This window comes from Cimex lectularius, unplaced genomic scaffold, assembly GCF_000648675.2.
Source record: "Cimex lectularius strain Harlan isolate CLEC.00 unplaced genomic scaffold, Clec_2.1 scaffold11, whole genome shotgun sequence".
In the NCBI taxonomy this organism is placed as follows: Eukaryota; Metazoa; Arthropoda; class Insecta; order Hemiptera; family Cimicidae; genus Cimex; species Cimex lectularius.
The window spans coordinates 1,585,062-1,612,762 of NW_019392673.1; the positions used below are offsets into that span (position 1 = coordinate 1,585,062).

The following is a 27,701-nucleotide window of genomic DNA, read 5'->3' on the forward strand; positions in this document are numbered from 1 at the left end:
TTATGTCCAATGCAAATTATAACAATATAACGATTTTACAAAAATTATTAAACAGTTGTGCAAGATTCATACTTAATCTTAAGTATGATGACGGATTATATGACAAATTCAAAGTGCTATATATTTTAAAAATTGAAGATCTTCAAACATTAGTGCTTACAATTAAAAAAATAATGATAAAAAGAACTAAAATTTATAGCTAATCAAATTATATTATGTAATAATTTCCGCAATAAAAATATAAGACCTTCTTCTAACAATATTATTTTGCCAAGACATAGAACAAAATCTTACCGAAATTCGTTTATCATAAAAAGTATATTATTATATAATGGGCTGCCTTCAGAAATAAAAAATGTAAAAAAGGTGGTAGAGTAGCAGCGTATCTAGCCGAAGGTCGGTGGGTTCGAATCCCGCTCGTGACACTGACTTTTTTATCTCGACTAAAAACCTTAATTAATTGAAACTCAACATTATATAATTAATTGTACCAAAAATATTATTTCCTTTGAAATTAACACGAATTTAATTATAAATTGAGAAAAAAGTAACGTATAAAACGAAGTACCGCGATGAACAAGAAAATCACTTTAACTTATACAAGCATCTATGCATTTTTTTACATTTTTTTTTCAATGGGTTATTACTGTATTACTGTTCGCATGCAAAACCTGACTTATCTGAGGGAATCTCGTAAATTCCCGTAAGATTAACAGCATAATGTATAATTTGTACAATATTTTAATACTATTTCATTGAAATTATTACTTTATAAAAAAATAGTAATAAAAGAAACATTCGCACAGGAAACATTTTTCCATCTTCAAGAACCTATTTCTAAGCGATAACATACATTGTGCCCTTTAAAAGTGACAAACAATAAATTATTGTTATTACAAATATTTTTACCTTTCAGCAGTTGCTATTAGCCTTCTGGTGTTCAATATTTCAAACATTATTATCTTATGTGAGGGCTTATGTAACTTCATGATTCGGAAAACCAATTTTAGGAGTTTTTGAAATATGATAATTAGAAATTTTTCACTTTTTAATAGGTACACATTTTATTTTTACAACCTTTTCTTCTTTTTTTAAATTTGTTTTCCCCACTGCCCAAATATTTGGTCTCTTTCATCCCACGAGCCTATGGAGTTGTATGTTGGTGTTAGTTTCTAAAACTGTGCTATTGTTATGTTATTATTATATATTTGTCGCCGAAAATCAAATAGATTACGCGACATTTGAAAAATGGCAAAAAGGAGGGAAAATTCAAAAGGTGGGGTTGAGATGGGAAGTTAGTGTCCGAGTGGATCGAGGTCACGATAGCTCAAGTGGTAGAGCAGCGGCGTATCTAGCCGAAGGTCGTGGGTTCGAATCCCGCTCGTGACACTGACTTTTTTTATCTCAACTAAAAACTTTAATTAATTAATAATTTAATTGAAAGATATTAATTGGTCAAGCGGACCACGAAAACTAGTCAAGTTATTATAATTCATCCTTTGTTTGGGGGGAGGTGATTTGTTGTACGGCCTGCATAAGCCATAATCAAACTAATTATTTTTTTTTTAAATTCTTTACCATTTTATTTACCGGTAAACACAAGAACTTATTTTTGGGATATTTGGATTATCAGAAAGGATACTTTCAAGTAGGTTTTTAATGCGTTAGTTAATAGCGTCCTATCGTGTTTTCGTTTCTCTCTACATCCTTGATTTTCAAAGGCGATTGAAGGTCCACCAACTAAGTAAAAGTTACAAAAGTTAGTGAAGGGTCAAGTTCATCCGGTCGTCCCCGACCTCAAGACGTACAATAATTCGCGCCGGTCACTGCACGCGTTTCCAGGTTGCAAAGCGTCCCAGGTACGTCCGGGACCGTTTCCAATCGTTCGACTTTGTCAGACAATATTTTGACAAAGCGGAGCCCGTGTTTGCCCAAGGGGGGCCGTGGCGGAATTGGGTGTGACAGACATGTCTGACAGGGGTATCGCCGCAGGGCGGATGCCATTCACAACGCCGTCAGTTCTCTAAGACCCGGGGATCCCTTGAAAGATTCAGTTTAACCCGTGAATCGTTCAGAAGAGCTGAAAAGAACTAATAAAAAATCCGACAAAAATCAGTATTCCACTCAAAAAGAAATGTTCCCGTTTTTACAAAAAGGCAATTTTTTTTGCGAAACAATAAAAAATTAAACGTCCATAGGTTTATTCCTTCGACTTACTGCCATTTACGACCGACGTCCATTCCGATTGTTTACACAGTTCCCAGACCGCCTAAACTGTGGGAAAAAGAGGTGTTCTCGACCAAATTGTATCAATTGAACGTGGGAGAGCGATTCGACACGGGCCCTTTTGAGACTCAAGGGTCGAGTCATTGTCAAGTTCCTCTAAACAATTTGACACTTTCGGACAAACAATCGGCATGGAAATCGTGATTTAAGCCCTTGTACTTGGCTGTTAAATGTGAATCGCTATTAAGAAGTGGAAAAAAAAATTGTTATGTGGAAAATTCAATCAGCTAATGTCTGCAATGTGATGTAATTTTTTCGCAATATTAAGATAAGGTTATAAAGCAGACTAAGCATTAAGTTTTGTGTTATGTTATTCCATAATAGAAATGAAAATAATCGACCCTTAATTTGTTAATTTTTCAACATTGGTCAAAAAACCGCAGATATTTCCCAGACGCCGAACCCTGCAAAACATCTTAAGTTTTTACTTGCAAAATCATCATAATTAAATGATTAAAAATTACTTACTTCACTCAGATTTTATTTATTTTCAAAGTCTAAGGTTTGCATTGTTCATTCTAAGAATTGTATCAAGGAAACTTATACCCTCGATAACTTTCTGGTAGTGTAAATGAAACAATATTGAAAAGTGGTCGTAAGGCGTGAACTACTTCATATAAAGGAGAAGTGAGGCAAATCAATTCAGTACGAAAAAACTTGATTAGGGTTGTTAGTAAATGTTATTAAGGGGATTAGGGAGCAGGAGGGGAGTCGACGAGGTGGACAATGGGATCCACTTGTTGAATGGTTCAACTCTTGACAATGGAACAATCGTTCCTCTAGTACCAACTAATTCGAGAACTCTGTGGGGATTGACACCCGGTGATTGATTAGCTCCTATCAATCTCCCCACTTCGGTCTACTCCCTAGGGGCGGATCCTATCTCGCATAGATCGGCTCGTCTCCTTTTGTTAGTTTGTTAGGACAATGGGATGAACCGGAGATTCCGTATCTTTAACGGGCCGTGTTTATTACAATATTGCAACCGCTTATTTGGATTCGGCTTAGAACTCTTGTTGTAAACAATGGCTGAATAAACACTCTCGGCAGTACAAAATACAGGAAAAGAAAACAACAGAAGGCCATTAATTCGATAAATAACCAAGTCATTAGACGTACTAAATCAATTGGAGTACCAGAAAAGATTTGGAAAGGATGGCAACAGAACAGATAAAACTCACCAAAGCTATTATACTGTACCAGGTCCTTAACAAATACTTGTGCATGGCAACATTCTTATATCCTCTACAATGTAAAACATTTAATTATTTTTTGTTTAACTCCTTAATCTAATATCGGAAGAGATTGAAGTTTGTCGGAGGTCCACGTCCAAAATCCTGTCGATATGTAAAATTCAGATGTCTTAATTTGTAAAAGACAAATTGGACAGTTTGGAAAAAAAAACCTTAATCAATTTTATTCAGATACCGTGAGATGCGGTCTAGTGTGATGTAGGTTTCAGAAAAACATTTTCTGTATCGTGCCAACGTTTCGATCTTTATTGAGATCATCTTCAGGGCCTGGGATTTACAAAAATTGTTTAAATTTAACAAAAACATGTAGGATGTGGAAAAAAATGAATTTATATAATGCAAAATATATTTTTTATATTCAATCAAAGTATTTCTATATCTATTGAGAGTACAAATCCAACGTATATAAACATAAAACAGCAATACCTCACTGGCACTCGCAACACGACACGCAAGAATGTCACAATTACGCAGAAAAACACTTTGAGTGAGTAGAAATACTTTGATTGAATATAAAAAATATATTTTGCATTATATAAATTCACTTTTTTCCTCACCCTACATGTATTTGTTAAATTTAAACAATGTTTGTAAATCCCAGGCCCTGAAGATGATCTCAATAAAGAGCGAAACTTTGGCACGGTAAAGAAAATGTTTTTCTGAAACCTACATCACACCAGACCGCATCTCACGATATCTAAATAAATATTTTTTCCATATTTTCCACAATTAAAATTCCATGCGCTATGCCGGGATTCGAACCCAGGACCGCTAGTGTGGCAGATAAGGGCTCGAACATCCTAACCACTCGGCCACCCCAATCCCCACAGTTATATTTGACTACTTTCTCACTTCCATTGTGATTATAATAGTGAATGAATTAGATAAAGAAAGTTAGAGAGAGAGAAAGGGAGTGAGTGAGAGAGAGTAAGGGGGGGAGTGAGTGAGTGAGAGAGAGAATGTGTGAACGAGAAAGAGATAGGGAACAAGAGAGATAGAGAAAGAGTTGGAGAGACAGAGAGGGTGAGAGAGAGAGGGGGGGTGAGAAAGAGGAGATATTTTGGGACAGTAAAAGATAAAAATAAGGTGAGAAAGAAAAAGGGACTGAGAAAAATGAATAAAACCGTGTAAAAGGGTGAAATTGTGTGAAGGAGAGATTGTGTGATAAGGAATGGTAAAGAGAATGAAGTGAGTGAGAGAGAGTGGGAGAGAGGGAGGGAGAGAGAGAGTTGGAGAGGGAGGAAGAGAGAGAGTTGGAGAAAGAGAGAGAGAAAGAGAGAGAGTTGGAGAAAGAGAGAAAGAGTATGTTGGATGGAGGGAGGGAGGGAGCGAGAGGGAGAGGGAGAGGGAGAGAGAGAGAGAGAGAGAGTGAGAGAGATAGAGAGGGAGTGAGTGAGAGAGAGCGAGGTGTGGGAGGAGGGGGAGTGAGTGAGTGAGAGAGTGTGTGCGAAAGAGAAAGAGAGAGAGGGAGGTGGCGAGGAAAGAGAAAGTACTTACATAGAGGTAAAAAGAAAGAAACACAAAAACATAGATAGACTTGATAGATGTAGAAAAAAAGAATTTCGACAAAAGGAATACCGATGACATACAGGTGGAAAGAGGGGGAGAGTGAGAGCGAGTGAGAGAGAGAGAGAGAGAAAGAGAGAGATCGTGAGGAATGAGAAAGTAGTTACAAACAGGTAAAAATAAAGAAACACATATAAAGATATATATAGACTGATAGGTGTTGTGTGAAAGAAAGACATGCCTGTCGGTAAAATGATATACAAATGACAGACAAGTGGTGAGAGATGGAGCGAGAAAGGGAAAGAGCGAGGGGAGGAGAGGGAGAGAGAAAATTAGTAATAAAAGAAATTGGTGTTGATTTATTTCTTTCTTGATTAAAAAAATAATATTGTGTCTTTTGAGGGGAAATAAGTTTAAATGTAAAATAAAACACGTAAGAATATACTCGGAACAACCACTAAATATGAGGAGAGTAGGCGGTAGAGGAGATGATCGACGACGAAGGTGATTTACGATCTGTTTTTTGAATGAAAAGTTGCCAATGTTCGTTACCGAAAAATATTAGATTAAAAAAAGGGTTGCAGTAATATACCAAAGATTGTAACGAAATTCGGAAATCGCGAGATGCGGTCTGGTGTGACGTAGGTTTCAGAAAAACATTTTCTTTATCGTGCCATGTTTCGATCTTTATTGAGATCATCTTCAGGGCCCAAAGTGTTTGCTTTCTGCGTAATTGTGCCATTCTTGTGTGTCGTGTTGAAAGTGCCGGCGGAGTGAGAATTGTAACAAGACACTTTTGTGATGAGATTCGTACATGAACGGAATGTGACAAGATTGAAAAAGAAAAAACACGTTTGGATCGCGGACGGTGGAGGCGTCACCGACGATCCCCAGCTACCATTCGCCCCCTGTCACAACAACAACCCGGGTAGGAATCGGGAGGAGCCGGGCGACATTCCTCGGGATTATGCCCAGGCATTGAGTTACCGGGCTTCTCTTGTTACTCCCGTCTCACCGGTTACACAACGGCTACTCCTCTCTCCCCCGGGCCGGAATCTACGGAATTCCATTAACAAAATCCGGCACCGTCCAAATTCTGACCGGACGATACAGGCTGAAGGAATCCGAGGAAATTGGATTTTGCGTTTCTTCCCATCCAAAATATTCCAGAAAGAATTTTGGATTCGATCCTCCTTCGAGTTTATGGGCTGTTGCCATTAGATCATTACTGAGTACACAAAATCGAAAAGAAGCAGAACACTACAGACACATTTAATTTAAAAATCTATTGATATGTAGCACATGAGCTTGCCGTATTACCACGTGGTTGTAGGGGAGATAGACCATCTAAAATCATAGATTTCAGTACGCAAGGAAAATTGATTGAGTCCAATTGTAGGTGTTTTATCATCATATTGGTATAGTACAATCTCGCCATTTTTCACCATATTATCAATGAGGCTATCTATGTTGAGTACTCCAGTATAGTTGCAATGTGAGATTTTCTTTACGCGAAGAAATGTATTTTATTTGTTTTGATGCCAAAACGTCTTTATGGTGATCGGTTTGAAAGATATCGCCATTTTTTGGCCACCAACACCGACCTTATCATCTACGAGCCTATCACTCCAGAATATTTAATCAACTGTGAAATAAATATAAAATCATAATACGTGAGAAATTGAGTAAAAGATTTTCAGAGGTTTGGTTTTATGGTGGTGGGTATATTGGGGTATGATGTCTCGTCAGTTTTTGGCTTTTATGTCCGTTGATTTTCGAATTTGGCCGATAAATCATCGTTGTTTCCTTTTTGCAAAGAAAATCGACAAGAGGAGTTATAAATTGAAGAAGCTAGACAATAGGAGCCTTCGAGAACAATAGACCTTTGCGTTTAATTGCTGGCGAGAAATACGACCCGAGCTACTCTTAAAATCTCTTCTATGCCTCTCCGCGGAACGTTCGAGAGGAAAACCTGATTGTCTCCGAGATTCAATCTAACATTCTCTCACGGACCTTTCATTGGTTATTAAAAAGCCCAATTACAAAAGGGAGGCGGCAGGTAATTACATAAGATGAATACACCCGGCCGGCTAGGTGGAAAAACAAAAAAACAAACGGGTAAATAGAGATTAAAACGTCTGTTCAAAGTGAATCAATCAAGTAAGCGTTAATGTAAAATAAATTTGTCATCAGATCTTATCGCGTTAAGGAAAAAGCGAAACAAAATCGTTTCCCTGACCTGAATGACTCTCAATCGGCGATAATCCGGCATTAATCACTTTCTCGCGATATCTTCTAATCAGCTCGATATTGAGCTTAATCGGCTATGAAATTCAAGTGTGTTTTTTTTAAACATATGAAGCATGTTTAATATTTTTTGTACAATCTCTTGCGACCATTGGCAAAATACAATTCTGCCCGTCAGCATGTTTTGATTTTAAAAATATTTGCGTTCTCCTGGACTGAATTTGCTTGAGTTTGGAATAAGCCTAACATACTATGATTAATCGGTCCAAATAGGATTTGTTCCTGCCTATTCAGTTGCGAGTTTTTGCAGGCTTGAACAGAGAACATGAGATAAATGTCTTTTCTTTCCCGCTCATGGTTATGTAAATCGTTCTATTAAAATGTTTCCTTTTACACCCCTTTTAATTGTGTGCTTAGATTTCCGTATTTCTTCAGATTTGGTAATACAATACAACAATTTTAACTTTTTAATACCCCAAAACTGTGTGGACAACGAAGTGCCAGTATAAAAGTTTATTTAAAGATAAAACCCATAAGGGTAGTCGAGCATGGAGGACGCTGATCCTCCCATAATAGGCAGCGATAAGATAAAGGACGAAATTTGCTCTTATATTTCGTTGTAGATTACCCGATACTGTTCAGCTAGGAGCTGCGGGTTCAGATCCGAAAACGGCAGCGCCATGGAAGGACGCCCCCACTACAAAGCGGCGAGGAAGAACAACAGAGGGTGCCAGCGAGAAAGAGGCTCGTATAAAAAGAGAGAGATGCAATTAGGCCCCACCACGTCCAGCTCAACACGTCCTCCGGCTCAAGAAAGGTGAAGAACCTGTGACCTCTCTTCCAGACTCATCTCCGTCCGCAGGGATATACGAATATCTGGTGGGGAGGGGCCATTTTGCCCGAGCTGCCTCCAGAAGCCTGCGATGGTTTCTTGCTTCGGCGATCTGCCATCGAGTGGAGCATGACGTCGTGCATTCACCAAACACGACGTTAATCTAAAGGTTTTACTGAATCTACTGTGATCACTCAATCCGACTTATTTGGTAGATTTTTCCACTAATCATTAAGTGTTGCTTTCCTATTCTACAATTTAATGTATTGCGTGATTGTGTAGTTGTTTCTCCATGAACCAACAAAAACAGCGAGGATAGAAAGACCAGATAACTATCAGGTAACTATCGAACAATAGGTTTATCATCCCGCACAGGAAGCCATCTCATCCCTCATCAATATTCCATAACTGTTATTCTATCAATTGTTATAGACATCTAGAACTTTTGAACCAATGGTGGTGATTAGTGACCGTTTGTCGATGATTATTCAGAAATCGTGATGCGGTCTGGGGTGATGTAGGTTTTAGAAAAACATTTTCTTTATCGTGCCAACGTTTCGATCTTTATTGAGAACATCTTCTTTTGAACCAATAACCAAGTCGTGCATGACATCGCATGACATAAAACAGTCAAATGTCTCAACATCTTGTGATTGTCAAATATGTCACGACTTTCAATTCAATCAAAAAACAAATCCAGATCTTATCATCTTCATCGCCTACTTCTGCAATATTTCTGAATTAACAGCAACAATGCATATTCACACTAACTTAGCGTTACATTCAATTGCCTAAGTTTAGTGACCTACGACGAACCGAACGGCTTACTCAATTAATTTATTAAGTTTGAAGTTCATTATACATTCCCCTTGAATAAACATTGAAACAAAACTAAAGGTTGTAAAACAAAATGAATCTAGATGAACTATCCACAGGATGTCATCACCTAAATTCATCCTTTCCGCTATATTTCCGTGTGTTTCCGATTTGCATTAAAATGTTGCACATTTCAGTATGGAATTGACTTTATAAACAGATTCTTTTTCAATTAATTAAGGTTTTGGTTGAGATAAAAAAGTGTCACGAGCGGGATTCGAACCCTCGACGTTAGGCTAAATACGCCGCTGCTCTAACCACTTGAGCTATCCGGACTTCGATCCACTTGGACACTCACTTCACATCTCAACCCCACCTTTTGAATTTTCCCTCCTTTTCGCCATTTTTCAGGTTTTTATCTCAACCAAAACCTCAATTAATTGAAAAAGAATTTATTTAGTCAAGCGGACCACGAAACCTAATAAATTTATAAACAAAGTCCTCCTGAATAAGCAGTGGGACAATGCAAACCAAAAATTACTTCATTTTGTAGTTGCATTTGGCAAAATTAAAATCTGATACGCTTTACTTGGTCTGCAAATAGTTGAATGCAAAAGTTTTTCCCACGGGTTATCATCATCCCATTTCATCGTAAAAACTAGACAGCCGAGTATTACTACTTTGCACTAAAAAAATTCTATTTTCGTCTATCTAGCATTGCAGCTTTACCCATCAAGACATGGAGCAACGTCATGTCACACCACTAATGGTCAAATATGTCCTCACGACATTTTCCAGCAGTACTCACGCAATAATTCAATATATTTACTTTTAAAACATTCTCTTAAATAAACAGCAGAACAAACCGAAGAGAATTACAATTTACATTTGCTAAGCTTTACTCGGTTTTACTTGGATTGGCGTGTTTTTATCCTTTGAAATCTTTCGGGTTTTACTTGTCATATGTTTCTATCGTGAAAAATTTTTGTTGTATTTTACTGTATTCATCAATTAGATTGGGTAAGGCGGTTAACCTTTGAGGTTATGAGTGACACCACTGATCCTAGCTGAAAGGTTAAATTTTGATGTGGTTCGAATAACAACCTCAGGCTTTTTTAATGGTAAAACACGCAGGACGTATTTCATGTTGTGCAGTATTGTTGAGTTGGTAATGTTAAAACGTCTCACCAACACTGCATCCGTACGAAGGCTGATTTTCGGCCTTCTTTCCAGCCGCTACTCCCTCCGGCCGGCACGCCCGGCTCGTTATAATTTATGCGATTGAATAGGAGGATTTACGGTTATGGCCTGCTCCGAGTGGGCGGCATGTATGGAGGTATGTATGCTAATTGGCAGTCGGCTCTCTGAGTAATGTACAACCGGTGGTGGGAGACTCTCGCGTCTAGCTATCGTCTGCCTAGGAGCATTAGGACACCATTAACCACGATCAGCTCCCGCATGCACAGAAGCTTTAAATCGCTTTAATATACGTGATACATAAAGAAAATATCATTAGCTTGGTCGTGGATCATTTGTGCCTGCATATTTTCGCTGGTTTAAACTGTCGAAAGCATTCGCAATTTAGACACTTTCAATAGTGGATCTGTGCACCATATAAACAAGGGCCTGAGTAAACAAAAACAAAGGCTAAAAATAGAAAAAAAAAACAGTGAGACCTTAAGAAGAAATTGTACAAAAGAAAATCCATTTGATATTTTTCTGTAAAATTTTAAACCTGAAATAAATAAGAACAAATCGAAATATTTTCGCATTTTTGTAATGCGTTTGCAGTTCTATTTTTGTAACGACTTTCATAGTGCAGACCCCTACATCCAAGATAGAAACGAAATGCATTAGGATAGGGGAACACCTTCCATTACCTGGAGATTAAGAAGGTACTGCGAATCAGTTTTATTGGAGTACGTAGAAAGAACCGTTTTAAATCCCTTGGTACCTGTGGCATAAGCCATTTTAGTAGGGCGCTTTATGAAAATGCAAAACGCAATACAAGCAAAGTGAGTGTAGGTATAGAAAATAGTTCACAATCCCCAAGAAGGTTTTTGCATTGGAACTGAACAATTATTCCTACTTCTTTGAAACCAAAGGAAAATATTGAATGTAAAGTTTGAGATTTGAAAAAGTGTACTTTTACAAAATTAACAGTGTAAATACTTTCAATTAATTAAGGTTTTTAGTTGAGATAAAAAAGTCAGTGTCACGAGCGGGATTCGAACCCACGACCTTCGGCTAGATACGCCGTTACTCTACCTCTTGAGAGTAGCGGCGTATCTAGCTGAAGGTCGTGGGTTCGAATCCCGCTAGTGAGACTGACTTTTTATCTCAACTTAAAATCTTAATTAATTGAAAGATATTAATTGGTCAAGCGGACCACGAAAACCAGTGAGTGTAAATACTTACCATTAGCAGAGCATATTACACAAAATCTCTGCACACTCCCCCTTTTTCTCTCATCTCTCACTCTCACCACTTCTATCCCTCTGATTTTAGGAGAATTAATGATAAACATGTGTAATATTTACTGACTACTATGTAATGATTACTTAGAGATCGTGAGATGCCGACTGGTGTGAGGTAGGTTTAGAGAAACATTTTATTTATCGTGCCAACGTTTCGATCTTTATTGAGATCATCTTCAGGGCCTGGGATTTATAAACATTGTTTAAATTATACAAAGACATGTAGGATGTGAAAATTTATAGCATTGTATAAATTCATTTTTTCACATCCTACATGTATTTGTATAATTTAAACAATGTTTTTAAATCTCAGGCCCTGAAGATGATCTCAATAAAGATCGAAACGTGGCATGATAAAGAAGTAGTACAAAGATCTGTACCTAGATCACACCAGACCGCATCTCACGATCTCTAAACAATCATTCCATAACGGTCACTAAATATTACGCATTATGTTTATCATTAATTCTCATAAAATCGCTCGTTCACCCAATTTGAGACAACGTTTAAATCCGTCGCTCATTCTAATTCACTTTATCCATCTCACACATTCGTTTTTCCCCTTTTTAAAACCATTCTCTCCATCTAACTTGAATATTTGACATTAACTATATAATAGATTTCTCTCATTCTCTCTCTCGTTTCTCACTCTCTCTTTCTGTCTCGGTCAGTCTCATTCACGCTCTCTCTCTCTCTCTCTCTCTCTCTCTCTCTCTCTCTCTCTCTCTCTCTCTCACACACACACACACACACACACACACACACACACGGAGCGAGAGAGGAAACACTTTCCTTTCGCCCTAATTGTATGTGAGCCCGTACGAGATTTAAATTTGCAAAATTTTTAAATACAACGATATCCATTCATTCATCCTCTCACTCATTCACTCACTCACACCCTCTCTCAAAAGAAAGTGATAGAAAGAAAGAAAACGTCAGTATGTCTTGGGAATTTATGAGGTACAAAGGTGGAAAAAAATCTCTCATTCCCTCGTTCACTTTCTGTCCCTCTCTTCATCGATATTCATTTCATTGTTTTCTCAGTCGTTTTCTAAAAATCTCTCATTCTCTCACACCCTTTCTAAGTATGTCTCACATTCTCTTTAATCTCATCCATTTATTCTCTAACGATAAAGTCATAGATTTTAGCCCAGGGGTCAATTATTTTCTGATAAAATAAGATGATAACATGATAAAATAAACGATAATTTTGGACGGTATAAACAATTTAAAAAAATAATTTTTTAATATTTCCTAAAAACAGCGGTTTACCATGATAGCAGTCTTTCCAAATAGATTGTTTATACGTTGTCTTTATTGCCTTGTTATTCGGCTACTTTTTTTTAACGTTTCGCGCGAATAAAAACGGGTATGTAACGAAACGGTCGGGTTATAAAGGCTTTAAAGATCCGCCAGAGTCAAAACAATCTAACGAGGTGGCAATGAGTAATGCGACGATCCAGACATAACAATACTCGACACTGGATCGGGTCCGCCCCTCGGAATTAAGCATTGCCCCTCGGCAGCAACCCGAGCAAGCAACCAAACCGCAAACGGTCGTGTCCTATAACCCAGATCGAAATACGAGACTAAAAGACCTCGAAATACTACCACTTGACCCTGTCGGACAAAAAAAACCAAATTCATAAACTTTAAATCATCAAACTTGCTAAAACGAATAAAAAGCTCCAATAATTTTCTAATTTTACGCAATAAAGTCAAAAACTACAAGAAAAAAAAGTCGGTTAGATTTTTATTTTAATTCCTGTACTTTTTATAGTATCGAGATAAATCAGTTATAATTGACGACGCCCAATTATCAACACTTGTCGTTAACTTTAATAGCTCAATTGATAAACTCATTGAGTCTGCATCGAATTGATTCTAAGCATTCGCAAAGTCATTCACCGTGAAGGGAGTAAAATCATCAAAACGGGAATAGAGAAAGGAAGAAAATCCGGATGGAAAATGATCCAGATCAATACACATCGTTTCATTCAACTTTGATTGAAAAATGTTGATTATTAATTTTTAAGAAGTATACAGTAATCCTGCGCAATTTACGACCTGAGACAAACATATTATCTATTATATGTAATTTTTTTAATTAATTAAGGTTTTTAGTTGAGATAAAAAAGTCAGTGTCACGAGGGGGATTCGAACCCACGATCTTCGGCTAGATACGCCGCTGCTCTACCACTTGAGCTATCGTGACCTCGATCGACTCGGACACTAACTTCCCATCTCAACCATGAAAAATGGCGAAAAGGAGGGAAAATTCAAAAGGTGGGGTTGAGATGGGGAGTTTATGTCCGAGTGGATCGAGGTCACGATAGCTCAAGTGGTAGAGCAGCGGCGTATCTAGCCGAAGATCGTGGGTTCGAATCCCGCTCGTGACATTGATTTTTTTATAGAAATGATAAATGATGGAGTGAGTGTGGTGGTGTTCAATCCATTTTAAAAAGATAGTTCCTACTCACAGTAACTTGTTTTGCAGCGATCCGGATTTCGAGCCCTTTAGCTCATCATCAGTTTGAAGGACATCTCTCGACACGAATTGCAAAAGGTATAAAAAATAAAAATTTTAGAAACAAAGCTGATAAAAATTCGTTGGTTGCACCCAGAAAAATCTTTGGATACAAATTTTTGAGCAAATAAAAAAGTTTTGCTAACAATTAGTGATCTTTCAAGAATAAATAACTCTATGCCTTCAATTTTGTTTATCAAAAATTAAAATAATGGTGATAACTGTTTAACAATGTTGATAAAAATTCATTTCTTTGCACCACACAACCTTTGGGTTCAAATTTATTAGAAATAAAAAAAAAATCTTAAAACTTTTTGAGCCTTCAAGAATAAATAACTCTATGGTTTTGGTTTTTGCAAAAATTATGTCTTTCAATATTTATAAAATTTCATACCATGCCTACCTGCAAATTTGCAGTTTTGACGTAGAGAAAAAACGAGGTTGGTTAAAATATTTGTTTACTATGAAACAAAGTTTTTAAAAATTCGTTTGTTTGCATCTCAAAAACGTTTGAGTTCTGAGAAGTACTTCAACCTGATGATGAGCTAAAGGGCTCGAAATCAGGTCGTTGCAAAACAACTTACTGTGAGTAGGAACTATCTTTTTAAAAATGACTGATTTTTTTATCTCAACTAAAAACTTCAATTAATCACGAAAACTAGTGAATTATATGTAATATTTTATAGGCTAAATCTGCGTGTTGTTTTCAAAAAGTAACAAAGTGAGCAGAAGCATGATTTGAAGATAATTTTGCATAAATTACAACGTATGGAACTTAATATCAGTAAATCAGTCTAAATATAGATATATTCTAATTAATAGTTTTATTTATTAATTAGCGTTTCTTCTAACCTTTCACAAGAGACTGTAATATTGCATATCCGCCTAATTATTTTCCTGATTAGGGAACAAAAAATCCGCTCAGGAATTCTTGTCCAAAAACTAAGCGAAAGCATACGGAACAAAACGTTTTGAAAGGAATCCAAAAAACTCCAATCTCTCGAACAGATAAAATAAAACCTCCACCTAATTCGAGAATCGTTTTGAAAGGAATCGGTACAGACAGCAAAAGGAAGAAGAAAGGAGTGAAAGAGCCGCTGGAAGAACAAAAAAAAGACCGGGCACACCAAAAAGAGCGAACCACCAGCGGGGACAGAATTTAACTGGACACTAATTGGAAGATAATCAATGTTGGATATTGGACACTAATGAGAACTCGTTTAGGCTATCACTCTCTCTTTCTGACCATCTCGCTCTCCATTCGGATGCGCCCTTGTCCTTGTGTGTTTTCGCTTTGGGCCGAGTTGTCGAACACGAAATCTCACACACGCTTTCATATCCCTTGTCCAGATAAGGATTTAATTAAACATAACAGTTTGTCACCGGCTAACTTTGGTTTTTTTTATAAAGCCCTCACACTTTAAGGTCTGATTATGATCGTTTATTTAAAAAGGAGGAAGCCAAATGGCCCTTTATTTTACTAGCATCAAAATTTTTTTTAGCCATTTCCAAAAACCTCAAGGACAAAAGCAAGCCAAACAAAGACGCAAAAGTAATGAAAAATAAAATTAAACGGTGCTTTCAGTTTTCATTTCTAGATCGTTGTCAATGAATCATTCGATAAATATTTATCATTATTTATATTTTTTATTTACATAATTGTTATCAGTTTCCAATGACTAATCAGTTCTTAAATATTAGAAATCATGGTGCTCGGATTATGCAAAAAACAAATAATCAACTGCAAATGGAAAAGACAGAAATTGCCTATCGGCAAAGGTCACCGAAGACTAATGAAGAAAAAATATTTTGACAGCATCAACGGTACACAATTGCATTCAAAAATGCGTTTTGAAATTGAAAACTTAAGATCATTTGTGAATAACTTGAACAAAAGGATCTTCAGTGAGGTCACAACAGGAACGACAATTCTTTAAGTTTTTGCCGAACTTTCGACGATTATATCGCCATCATCAGGGCCTATTTATTTTAGGAAAATGTCGCAGTTAGAACATGTCATATCATTAAAAAAATATATATAAAAAAAATTGTTTATCTTACTTCAACTCGATGAGTGTTAAAATATATCTGGAGAGCAAGAAACTGCATTTATAATAAGATTAATTAAAATTAGGTGAAGCTCAGTATCTAAACAATGAGCAGTTTGGAGTTTATTAAAACAATATAATATAAAACTCAATTAATTAAGGTTTTGAGTTGAGATAAAAAAGTCAGTGTCACGAGCGGGATTCGAACCCATGACCTTCGGCTTGATACGCCGTTACTCTACCACTTGAGCTATCGTGACTTCACGAAGTCAAGGATCAAGCTGTAGAGTAGCGGCGTATCAGGCCGAAGGTCATGGGTTCGAACCCCGCTCGTGACACTGACTTTTTTATCTCAACTAAAAACCTAAATTAATGGAATGATATTAAATGGTCATGAAAACTAGTGAATATAATATAAAACTATTTAAAATCACAACGTGGTCCTATTTTTGAGTTAGTCCTACCTCGGTTTATTTTTGAGTTATCTATATATGGTCCAATTTAAAAAGCTTAACTAATCTTAAATGGGATATTCTAATCTACCTGAGGAAAAAAAGTAATTTTATTATTTATTTTAAGAAAAAGAGACGTGTACTTATAGTTATGTGTAACCGAGGTAACCTATAGGACCACGTTGTGATTTTAAATAGTTTTATAATATTTTGTTTTAATTAACTCCATACTGTTCATTGTTTAGATACTGAGCTTCACCTAATTTTAATTAATCTTATTATAAATGCAGTTTCTTGCTCTCCAGATATATTTTAACACTCATCGAGTTGAAGTAAGATAAACAATTTTTTTTTTTTTTAATGATATGACATGTTCTAACTGCGACATTTTCCTAAAATAAATAGGCCCTGATGATGACGATGTAATCGTCGAAAGCTCGGCAAAAACTTAAAGAACTGTCGTTTCTGTTGTGACCTCACTGAAGATCCTTTTGTTCAAGTTGTTCAGCAAGCAGGTCGATACATCACCTCATCTTCATTTGTGAACGTATAGAGAGGTCCGATCCTGCAGTGAAAGTGTTACAATTATGACGCTGGTGCAAAAGAGGCTGGAGTTTAACCTGCAAAAGCATATTGCGTTGAGCATTAAAGTGCACCTCTTGTAGAGCATCATGAAGGCTAGGGATAACCCGTAATATATCACGGCAAATTCAATTAAATATTTTGTCTTTTAAACCAACGGAATAACGTCACGGACCTGACGTTACATCCTAGACGTCACGCCCTTATTACCTTATCACCACTTTACGACGTTATCACTGCGAATCCACTTTACTAAAGATACTAGCGTAAGAAAAAATGTAGTTTTGCCTTAATTACAGGAAAGAAACAATAATTATACGTGATTTACAGTCAATGTTTGTATCTAGTATTACCCTTGCTTTTAAGAATAAGTAAAATCCCCAGATTCGTGTGAATAACAGCGAGATAAGTGGTACAACCACAGTGAATTACGACTAGCTTTGACCAGAGCGATTTACTTGACAATTGAAGTTATTGAATTGGGACTTTTTGAAAATCTCATGTGTTTACGACTTTCGATTTGACCCTTCGCGTTTCGTTTTTATTCACCACGAAGTGGTCATGGGGGGGAGACAAGTCAAAAAAGTGAAAGTTGAATTATCAAATGAGTTTCCAAGATGTCAAAACAAACTGTTGAAGGATTTACTGACTGCGACACTCTAGCTTGGCCACCGAATGGAAAGAAAAGAGGGCAATAAAAGCCCATCCACGCTGAAGCGGTGGGATTCCTACCTGGCCGGCTACCGTAAAGATCGAGGGGCGACACTTGTCAGCCTGATTTACATCCCATATCTGAGACTAATCGATCTGGTCCCTTCCCGGATAAAAACTGACTTAAACAGGACGACGTAAAAATGCCCTAGGGCGTTTTTTTAAAGGACTGTTTCACCGTGTTTACTGTTACATTTGTCCATAACCGTAAGAAAGCTACGGCCCAAGCTACTCGGAAAGTTTGGGCGTTACTCTCAAAAACGGTCGTAAATTTTTAATTAGGGTGCAGGAGGTAAGGATGGCTCCAAGATATTCCTACCATGGACTCATAGATTTAACTGAAAGATCACATTTATTATAACCTAATATAATTACAAAAAAAGAAGTGAACAGAACTTTGTGTTAAAGACTAATATATCCACGACTTTGATGAACGGTTCTTTTATAAACAGTAGTCGCTTAATTATGATCAAATCATTTATCCTCATAAATCTCTTTATTCGATAATTCACTTAACAAATTTATTTTTTTTTAAAATGCTTACTTTTATGTTGTTGTTTTTTTTCGGATTTTTATTTATAGGAAATGTGTGTAAATTCCTAAAAGCGAAATATTCTCAAGATTGAGTCTATGAATCATGATAACAATGATTTGCAACTAATTAAGGTTTTTAGTTGAGATGAAAAAGTGAGCCATTTATTTTTTAAAAAATTGCTTACTTTTTATGATGTCTTTTTTTTATCGGATTTTTATTTATAGGAAGTGTGTATAAATTTCCTAAAAGCGAAATATTCTCAAGATTGAGTCTATGAATCATGATAACAATGATTTACCAATTAATTAAGGTTTTTAGTTGAGATAAAAAAATGAGCAATTTATTTTTTAAAAAATTGCTTACTTTTTATAATGTCTTTTTTTATCGGATTTTTATTTATAGGAAATGTGTATACATTTCCTAAAAGCGAAAATTCTCAAGATTGAGTATATGAATCATGATAACTATGATTTACCAATTATTAAGGTTTTTAGTTGAGATAAAAAAGTCAGTGTCACGAGCGGGATTCGAACCCACGACCTTCGGCTAGATACGCCGCTGCTCTACCACTTGAGCTATCGATCTTCGATCCACTCGGATGCCAACCTCGCACCCCAACCCCTCCTTTTGAATTTTCCCTCCTTGGATCGAAGTCAGGACAGTCAACCTTAATTAATTGAAAAATATTAATTGGTTAAGCGGACCACGAAAACAAGTGAATACAATGATTTACTTTCTCGTAATCATGTCAACTTTTTTAAATTTGGAATTTTTGTTATATATCCAAACACAAAATCTAAAAATTTGATGATATCTTGACACAAGGGAATTTTGGGTAAGGAAAAAGTAGACACCCTGGCTAGAGGAGGGTGAGCATAACTGTTTATAAGGAAATCAACTTATTCTGAGGATAACAAACCCAAAATCCTCCTTCACACAATGGATTCAAAAAAGGCGAAAGGGGAAATGGAAAAACTCAATCGATATGAAAGGTCTTACCTGTACAACGCGTCAATTCCTTACTGATGACGGCGTGTAGACGAAACGCTTTTGAATAATGTTAAAAAAACCGGGGAGTATAGATAGGTCCAGTGCTGGTTGAACAAATTATGTTGTAAATAGATATTGCATTCAACCACACTTTGGTAGTTTTAGTAGTTTCCAGAGTTTTTTCAGTAAAAAAGTGTAAGCGAAAGGCCTTTAGTTAGTAGGATGTAGAGTTTTTGTTTTTTTAATATTACTTAATGTTTCTACATCTACGAATTAATAAATTCAAAATTAAATTTCATTGATGATAAACGACGATGAGTATGTTTTAAGGATGAAAACTTCAAACACTTTTATTCCTGAAGGTTTGAGCCTAAAGAGGGCAAATTAGTCCAAAATTCGTAGACTGAAAAAGCGAGGTCAGGACTGACTCATATTTACGTTCCAATGTTATTTTATTTATTGTTAATTTGTCTTACGTGCATTTTGACTGTTTACTATTTTCCTGCTTTTTATTCTATCGAGTAAAACTGAATTGAGTTCAGAAAATACCGGCAAATCAAGTTCAAATCACCAACATTTCTTGTCCTCTCATTCAATTTTTAAAAATACGATTAATTTGAGATCGTGAGATGCGGTCTGGTGTGACGTAGGTATTAGAAAAACATTTTCTTTATCGTGCCAACGTTTCGATCTTTATTGAGATCATCTTCAGGGCCTGGGATTTATAAACATTGTTTAAATTTTACAAATACATGTAGGAGGTGAAAAAAATAAGTTTATACAATGCTAGAAAATTTTAGATAAAAAAAAGAAATTTACACAATGCTAGAAAATTTTATATTAAAAAAAAGTAAATTTATACAATGATAGAAAATTTTAGATTCCATCTTACATGTATTTGTTTGTTTATAAATCCCAGGCCCTGAAGATGATTTAGTTGTTTGGAAAATTCCTTAAAGTCAGACTAAACACCAATATTTTTGCTGAAAATTTGAATTTTAGATTGTTTGGAGATCGTGAGATGCGGTGTGGTATGATGTAGGTTTCAGAAGAACATTTTCTTTATCGTGCCAACGTTTCGATCTTTATTCAGCCCTGAAGATGATCTGAATAAAGCTTGAAACGTTGGCACTATAAAGAAAATGTTTGTCTAAAACCTACGTCACACCAGAACGCATCTCACGATCTCCAAATAATCATTAACTAACGATCACTAAACACCACACATTTTTAAAAATACTTTCATACTGATAGTCCACTCTGAATGAACATAATACCAAAGAATAAATATTTACTAACACTGGGTATAATTAGAAATCTGATTAAAGCTGTAGCGATTTGAGTACAATCCAAGACTTTTGTAATAACCTGGTTTTGGTAACAGTTCAAATTATTTTAGCGTAATTATTTATTATGTTATTTTTTGGTTTGTACATAAAACAGCCTTTTTTGCAATATGAACTAGGAGGGAAATGTAAAAAAATCACCAAAACCTGTTCTCGAACTGTTATTTCCGTTTAGTTACAAGTTTAGACATGTTTCATGGTGTAAGAGCGTGAACAGGCGGACCGCACAGTTAGTTATTTGTCCGAGATTTCAATTCATTCAATTATTATAAAAAGCGGTAGTATTTCCTACGGAGTGGTTCATCCCGCCGCCGTCGGCATTAATCAAACGACTAGTTAACATAAACCCGGGATAAGATAAGCACCGAGCGCACACAAAGAAGAAATAAAAAAAAATAAAAAAAAAGCTTTCTTTCAAGTGTCGAACAGTGTCTTCTAAAAGCCGAAAACGTATTAGGTGAAAAGACATTTCACCTCGGATGCGATGCCCGATCGAATCCCACTTCTGTCGATATTGTATTTGCATCGTTATATTATGTATATGCCGATGTTAACCTTTTGACTTTTTCCTTCAAAACGGTGAAAGCCTTCTGGGAGCCCATTGTGGAACGATCAAAAGAAAATATATTCAAATTGCGCTATATCTGACCATATTAGAAAAGTTAGCATGGAGCTATTTGAGTAATAATGTCGATGATTATTCGGAAATCGTGAGATGCGGTCTGGTGTGATGTAGGTTTCAGAAAAACATTTTCTTTATCGTTCCAACGTTTCGATCTTTATTGAGATCATCTTCAGGGCTCAAAGTGTTTGCTTTGCACTGTATAAATTCACTTTTTTCCACATCCTACGTGTATTTGTTATATTTAAACAATGTTTGTAAATCCCAGGAGATGATCTCAATAAAGAACGAAACGTGGCACGATAAAAAAACTTTTTCTGAAACCTACATCACACCGCATGTCACGATTTCTGAATAATCATCAACTAACGGTCACTAATCACCATTCTAAAATAATTTCGATATTGTTTACATTTTTACTCACAGTTTTAATTAATTTTTTAGATTCTTCTGTTATCTTAGAAAATGAATGAATGATTTAACGATTTATTTTTTTAACACGCAATATATGATCTGAAGGACCACTCTTACATCTAATTGCACGTGAATTACATATGTACAATCAAATAAACTTATCTACTTTATAAAGTTCTACATATTATTTTAGTTTTAACGAATAAACTGAATTTAACATAAAAAATAATAAAATAAAATAATACGTTTACAATATAATATATGTAAACAATGGAGAAACTTAATATAATATAACAATCATATGTAACCAAATATTAACAAAATTGTATCATCTATTTTAGTGTAAGCAATATACGTTTATACATCTAAAATTACTTCTTTATCAATTTTTTCTTAATTTTGACATAAAATTATTTACACTTGAATTTTTCTTCATTATTTGCGGGTTAGTGAATAAAATCTAGCGCCTTTTCAGAAAAAAGGGTATTAAAATGCATAGTTTAATGCCTTGTAATTTGCAAGTGTTGACTTTTATATCTAGTTCATATCACCTAAGACCTTCGATTAAAAGTACAATTAATTAAGATAATAAATACGGTCACTTATGACCGCAAAATGCAGATATGGTTTTTATCTAGTATTAATAGTGTACATAGGATGAGAATTGTAATTTTTCGTAATGCTTAGATTTTTTTAGTTTTTACAACTTTGAAAATCATACGTGCAAACATATCTATTAAGTGTTTCATCTTTAAGAAGTTTAGTTTTGAAAATTTATCACATATATACGTCGTTTAAGATTAAATATATATTCACTAGTTTTCGTCCGCTGGACCAATTATTATCTTTAAGTTAATAAAGGTTTTAAGTTGAGATAAAAAAGTCAGTGTCAGGAGCGGGATTCGAACCCACGACCTTCGGCTTGATACGCCGCTACTCTACCACTTGAGCTATCGTGATTTCGATCCACTCGGACACTAACTTCCCATCTCAACCCCACCTTTTGAATTTTTCCTCCTTTTTGCCAAAAGGTCGGAGGTCTTGAGCTTTCGATAAGCAAAAGGAGGGGTTGGGGTGGGATGTTGGCATCCGAGTGGATCGAAGATCGATAGCTCAAGTAGTAGAGTAGCGGCGTATCTAGCCGAAGGTCGTGGGTTCGAATCCCGCTCGTGACACTGACTTTTTTATCTCAACTAAAAACCTTAATTAATTGAATGATANATACGCCGCTACTCTACCACTTGAGCTATCGTGATTTCATCGAAGTCGAAGGGCGTGGGGTCGAATCCCGCTCGTGACACTGACTTTTTTATCTCAACTAAAAACCTTAATTAATTGAAAGATATTAATTGGTCAAGCGGACCGCGAAAACTAGTGAATTCCTCCCAATATTGCCCATCATCAAAGTGATTAATGAATACATTAATGTTTAGACGGTTAGATAATAATTTGCCGTAATTTGACAACAGATCAAAACCGAGTACAGGCAGACCATTTTTATCCTTATTATTTGGAAATCGTGAGATGCGGTCTGGTGTGATGTAGGTTTCAGAAAAACATTTTCTTTATCGTGCCAACGTTTCGATCTTTATTTCATCATGATGAGATCATCTTCAGGGCCTGGGATTTACAAATACATTTAACAAACATGTAGGTTTGCTAAATTTAAACAATGTTTGTAAATCCCAGGCCCTGAAGATGATCTCAATAAAGATCGAAACGTTGGCACGATAAAGAAAATGTTTTTCTGAAACCTACATCACACCAAAATCTCACGATTTCCGAATAATCATCGACTAACGTCACTGATCACCACACATTTATCCTTATTTAATAAATAATTAAACACACTTTGCGATGGTCACAAGCTATTTAATTATTATGAGTGATGGTACAAAATCTGAACATCGGAATCATTAGATTCCTTGTATAAAAGTATTCTTTTTTCCGGGAATATTTGCCTTTTTATTTTGTAGGTTAATTTATATGTTTAACTACTTCGAGATATGTTTATATTTATTTGTATCAGATCTGTAGTATTTAAATATAGAATAAGCTCATATATTGCTTTTTTTTTATTTTGTGCTCGAATTTGAACAGTGTTACAGTTTTCGCCCGTTTGTTTTATTTTAATTTTATTTTTCCTGAACCCTGGACCTTTCCACTTCCATATTTCATCCCGTGTAATTGCCGCCGGGTTTCTGAACTGGAAAAACGTCTGCGGGACGTAAACAATGCCTAGGATTTACAAGCAACGGGACGCGTACGAGCAGTAAGTGTCGGTCCATGCCCTGTAAACCTTTTAACTCCTTTTTGGCGCCTTCTAAATAATTCATAAAGTTGTTAACAACCTCGGCGAATCGGGTTTTAACATTCGCAAGACGTATCCGCAATTGCTATTTTTTTTGGAACATTTGGAATTGAAATGGGGGGGGTTCCATTTCTTTCGGCCTAATCACACTATTTACCTAGATTTCAGTTATCCTATTTTTTAACGCTTTAATATAGTTATTTATGTAAATTAGGGCAAACAATTAAGTCAATATCCAGGTTATATCCAAAAATGGAGTAAAGACGTTCAACGCAGTACCAAGCACGTGACCTTTTGGCCCTATTACATTATTACGAAACAAATCGTGACGAAATGTAAATACGTGACCGTCAAATAACCCTTTTAAAAATCTTTTATGCAGCCTTTGAAGTAACAACATTAAAAAGGAAAAACCGGCTAGGGTTCGAAGACGGCTATCTACCCCCGGTCTTGTTACGTTCCAATTTGACAGGTGGACTGAGAATTTGAAAAAAAAAATTAGATTGCCACCACTCAACCGCGCTGTAAAATGATAGCGGGAAGCGTTTTAGACGGGCTGTAGAAGTGTCACTTTACAATCAGCGTTTATAGCCCGTCCTTTAATTCCGATTTCGCTGAGCTTCAACTTGGAATTCAATGAATCCAGCTTCCAGGAGCAATGAACACCCATGGGCAAATAGAATTTTTAAAAAAATAACGAAAAAATTAAAATAAACATATTTTATTTTAATATATAATTCTAATTCGTACAGTATTTACTTATGATATGAATCATTTTCGACAATCAAGCGTAAATGTGCCCTCGTGCTAATTTAAAAAAAGGAGGTAAAAATGATATTTGCTGAACCAAACCTACTTTTAAGGTCTTGGTGGAGATGAAAAAGCCAATGTGACTCGCGGGATTCGAACCCGCGATAATACAACGTTGCTCAAAGCACTTGGGCTAACGTGACTTCGATCCACTGAGACACCATCCCTCCATCTCAGCCTACAATCTCTCGAATTTTCTCTCTTTTTGCCTTATTTTCAAATATTGTGTAATCAGAATTTGATTCTTAGCGCTTTGAGCTAACTTAACTACTTGTCTAATTACTATTTGTTAATAGCCTGTTATATAGCCAATTGTGCAAATATATAGCCGAAAGTTGTATGATCAAATCCCGCTATTAACAGTAGCTTTTTCATCTCAATCAAGACCTTAGAGAAAAATTATAATTAATTAAAATATACGTTTAATCATTAAATTAAAAAGAAAGATTTATATACGTACATACTCTTTTTTTTTGTAATGATTAACTTTTTAATCATTGTACCATGTTGAAGATCAAACAACCCGGCGAATTTACGTTAGAAAAATAATTTGTAACGCGTTTTTAAATGGAGTTAAAGTTTCGATCAAAAAATGTGATTTTTTTTATTGTTTGTAAATTGAATACTAACCCAATGTACGTCCATTTGATCAATTTCAACAACGCCCTTGCGGTACAAACGGATGAAATGAAATTTTGAAAAACTTTTATAATTTAAATGTGTGGTGATTAGTGAGTAAAAATACTTTGATCGAATATTTAAAAAAAATATATTTTTTTTGCATTGTATAAATTCACTTTTTTCCACATCCTACATGTTTTTGTTAAATTTAAACAATGTTTGTAAATCCCAGGCCCTGAAGATGATCTCAATAAAGATCGAAAACGTTCTTCTGAAACCTACATCACACCAGACCGCATCTCACTTTTTCTGAATAATCGTTTATAATTTCATTTCAAAAGAAAAGTTATTTCTACAAACGTCTAGGGTCCGCATTTGACTTCTTACAATTTTTTATATATCATGACAGCTGACTCAATATAATAAAAATTAAAAAAAGTTTCATAAAACAAATGAAACATTTTAAGACGATTGTATTTAGTGAGCAAGATAAAAACATTAAAAAGACGGAGAAAAAATAATGTAAATTATTATTAACAGTATTAATTACAGCCATTACGACTTTTTTAATGACTTTTTTGAACTTGAAAGATTATAATTGTAAGGGGTTGTCATTTTTGTATGCTGTGTGAGCCCGCCGCACCGTCACCCATCAAACTATATTTTTTATTTAACGAAAGTTTAGTGCTTTTTTGTACTTAAAAGTTTCATTTATTGCTCACGGGATATTAATATTTGAGAAAGTTTGGAAGTTTTGCGAACGACGCGATCCATCACGATGATCAGAATTGGTATATAAAGTGATAAGGAAATATTCAAAAAGATAAGACTTTTAAATCTTATTAGAAATAGAAAATTAGGCATTTAATCATAATTAGAAGTATTCTGAAGTTTAAGAGAATAGTACGCATTGGGGCCTGGGCAGGGATGGAGAAAAAGGACTCTAGCGCTGGTGAAGACTCACGAGGAGTGATAAAGAGAGTACTTAGTACTTACTTGTGTCATGAGCCGGTCTGCCCCTGTTCCTTCCTCGTCTTTGAAGATGATGTCGACATTGTAGTTTGGCACCAGATCTTTGAAGGCCGGGTCTTTCCTCGTAATCCTTTTCTCCCTGAGGCCGCTCGCCCCGAGGGTGTTCTCCGATACGTTAGGCACGTGCTGCTTAAAGACGAGGGGCACCAATTTCGCACCGGGCCGCCTCCGGCCCGAGCCGCGTCCAGGGCCGCAGCCGCTCGCCAAACAGACGAAAACAAGCAGGAGGTGAAGTTGCGGACACGTGAGGATCATAGCCGCCGCCTCATCCTACTACTCACGGAACCCGAAATAGGCCGAGTTTTCACACACTTTCGGACCGGATCTGTCGGTGAACACTGCGCCTCTTTTTTGCGGGGTCTTTCGAGGGTGAGAAGACGATGTGTCTGTACAATTACACCGAAATTTTTGACCTTCCCTAGTCGAAGCACTACCCTCTTAACTACGCTCCTTATGAAGACTGAGAGGAACGGGTCGCCATGCCTCCCTCTACCCGCCCCCTCCAGGAAATTCCCCACCAACCCTCCTTTCCTCCCTCTACCAATAACTTCACAGGTGAACCCTTTCTTCAACTTCGTTTTCCGAAATTCGGCTTCGCCTCATCGCTCTTTGTTTATTAATTACATTACTCCTCCAAGGACTCAGGAAAATCCTGCCATTACTCCTCTTCGCATTCTACTGAACGCAGTCATCAATTTTTATTGCACCAAATAAAATATAAACTTGCAATGGTTGGTTTTGAAAAAAGTATCATGACCCCTGCACAAAACATTATAATTTCATTCCTATATGTTTGTACACAGGAGGTTATCTCCAAGCTCGATCCCTTTATTGAAAAAACGTAATCAATAAAAAAAAAATTAAATACGGCGTAAGATATTTCAATAATAACATCTGCAAACATCATTGATTAAATTAAATTTCTCGAAATCATCGATTAATAACTTTTATGACTTAACTGGCAAGGCTTAAAATAAAGTCATAACCGTTTTATCTTCCAAACTTATTTAGCGCGTCATTAAAAAAAAATTCGGCGATTTGTTTTCCTTATTTGATATTTGATTGACCGTTGAGATAGGGTTAATCTTGATAATTGTAGTCACTTCACTTTTCTCGTCTTTATGACACAAAACATCGTATTTCCTTGTTTACAAAAATTAACCGACTATTTTCTTAAATTCTAAAATTAGTTGATTAAATCTAATAATACAGAATCATTATCACGATGAATCGAGTTTTAACACAGTTAATTACATAAATCATAATGCTACATAAATCATTCT

At 35.9% G+C, this 27,701-nt stretch overlaps 1 protein-coding gene across 1 annotated transcript in view; it reads right to left on the reverse strand.

Moving 5' to 3' along the window:
* LOC106668369 (tiggy-winkle hedgehog protein) overlaps nucleotides 1-26,887 on the reverse strand; it is a 56,220-nt gene extending 29,333 nt beyond the window's left edge. Inside the window, exon 1 of the mRNA XM_014397052.2 lies at nucleotides 26,383-26,887. Within this exon, the coding sequence (XP_014252538.1) occupies nucleotides 26,383-26,673 (291 nt within the window). The 5' untranslated portion in view covers nucleotides 26,674-26,887. The remainder of the gene's footprint in view (nucleotides 1-26,382) is intronic.
* Nucleotides 26,888-27,701: the final 814 nt, after the last annotated feature.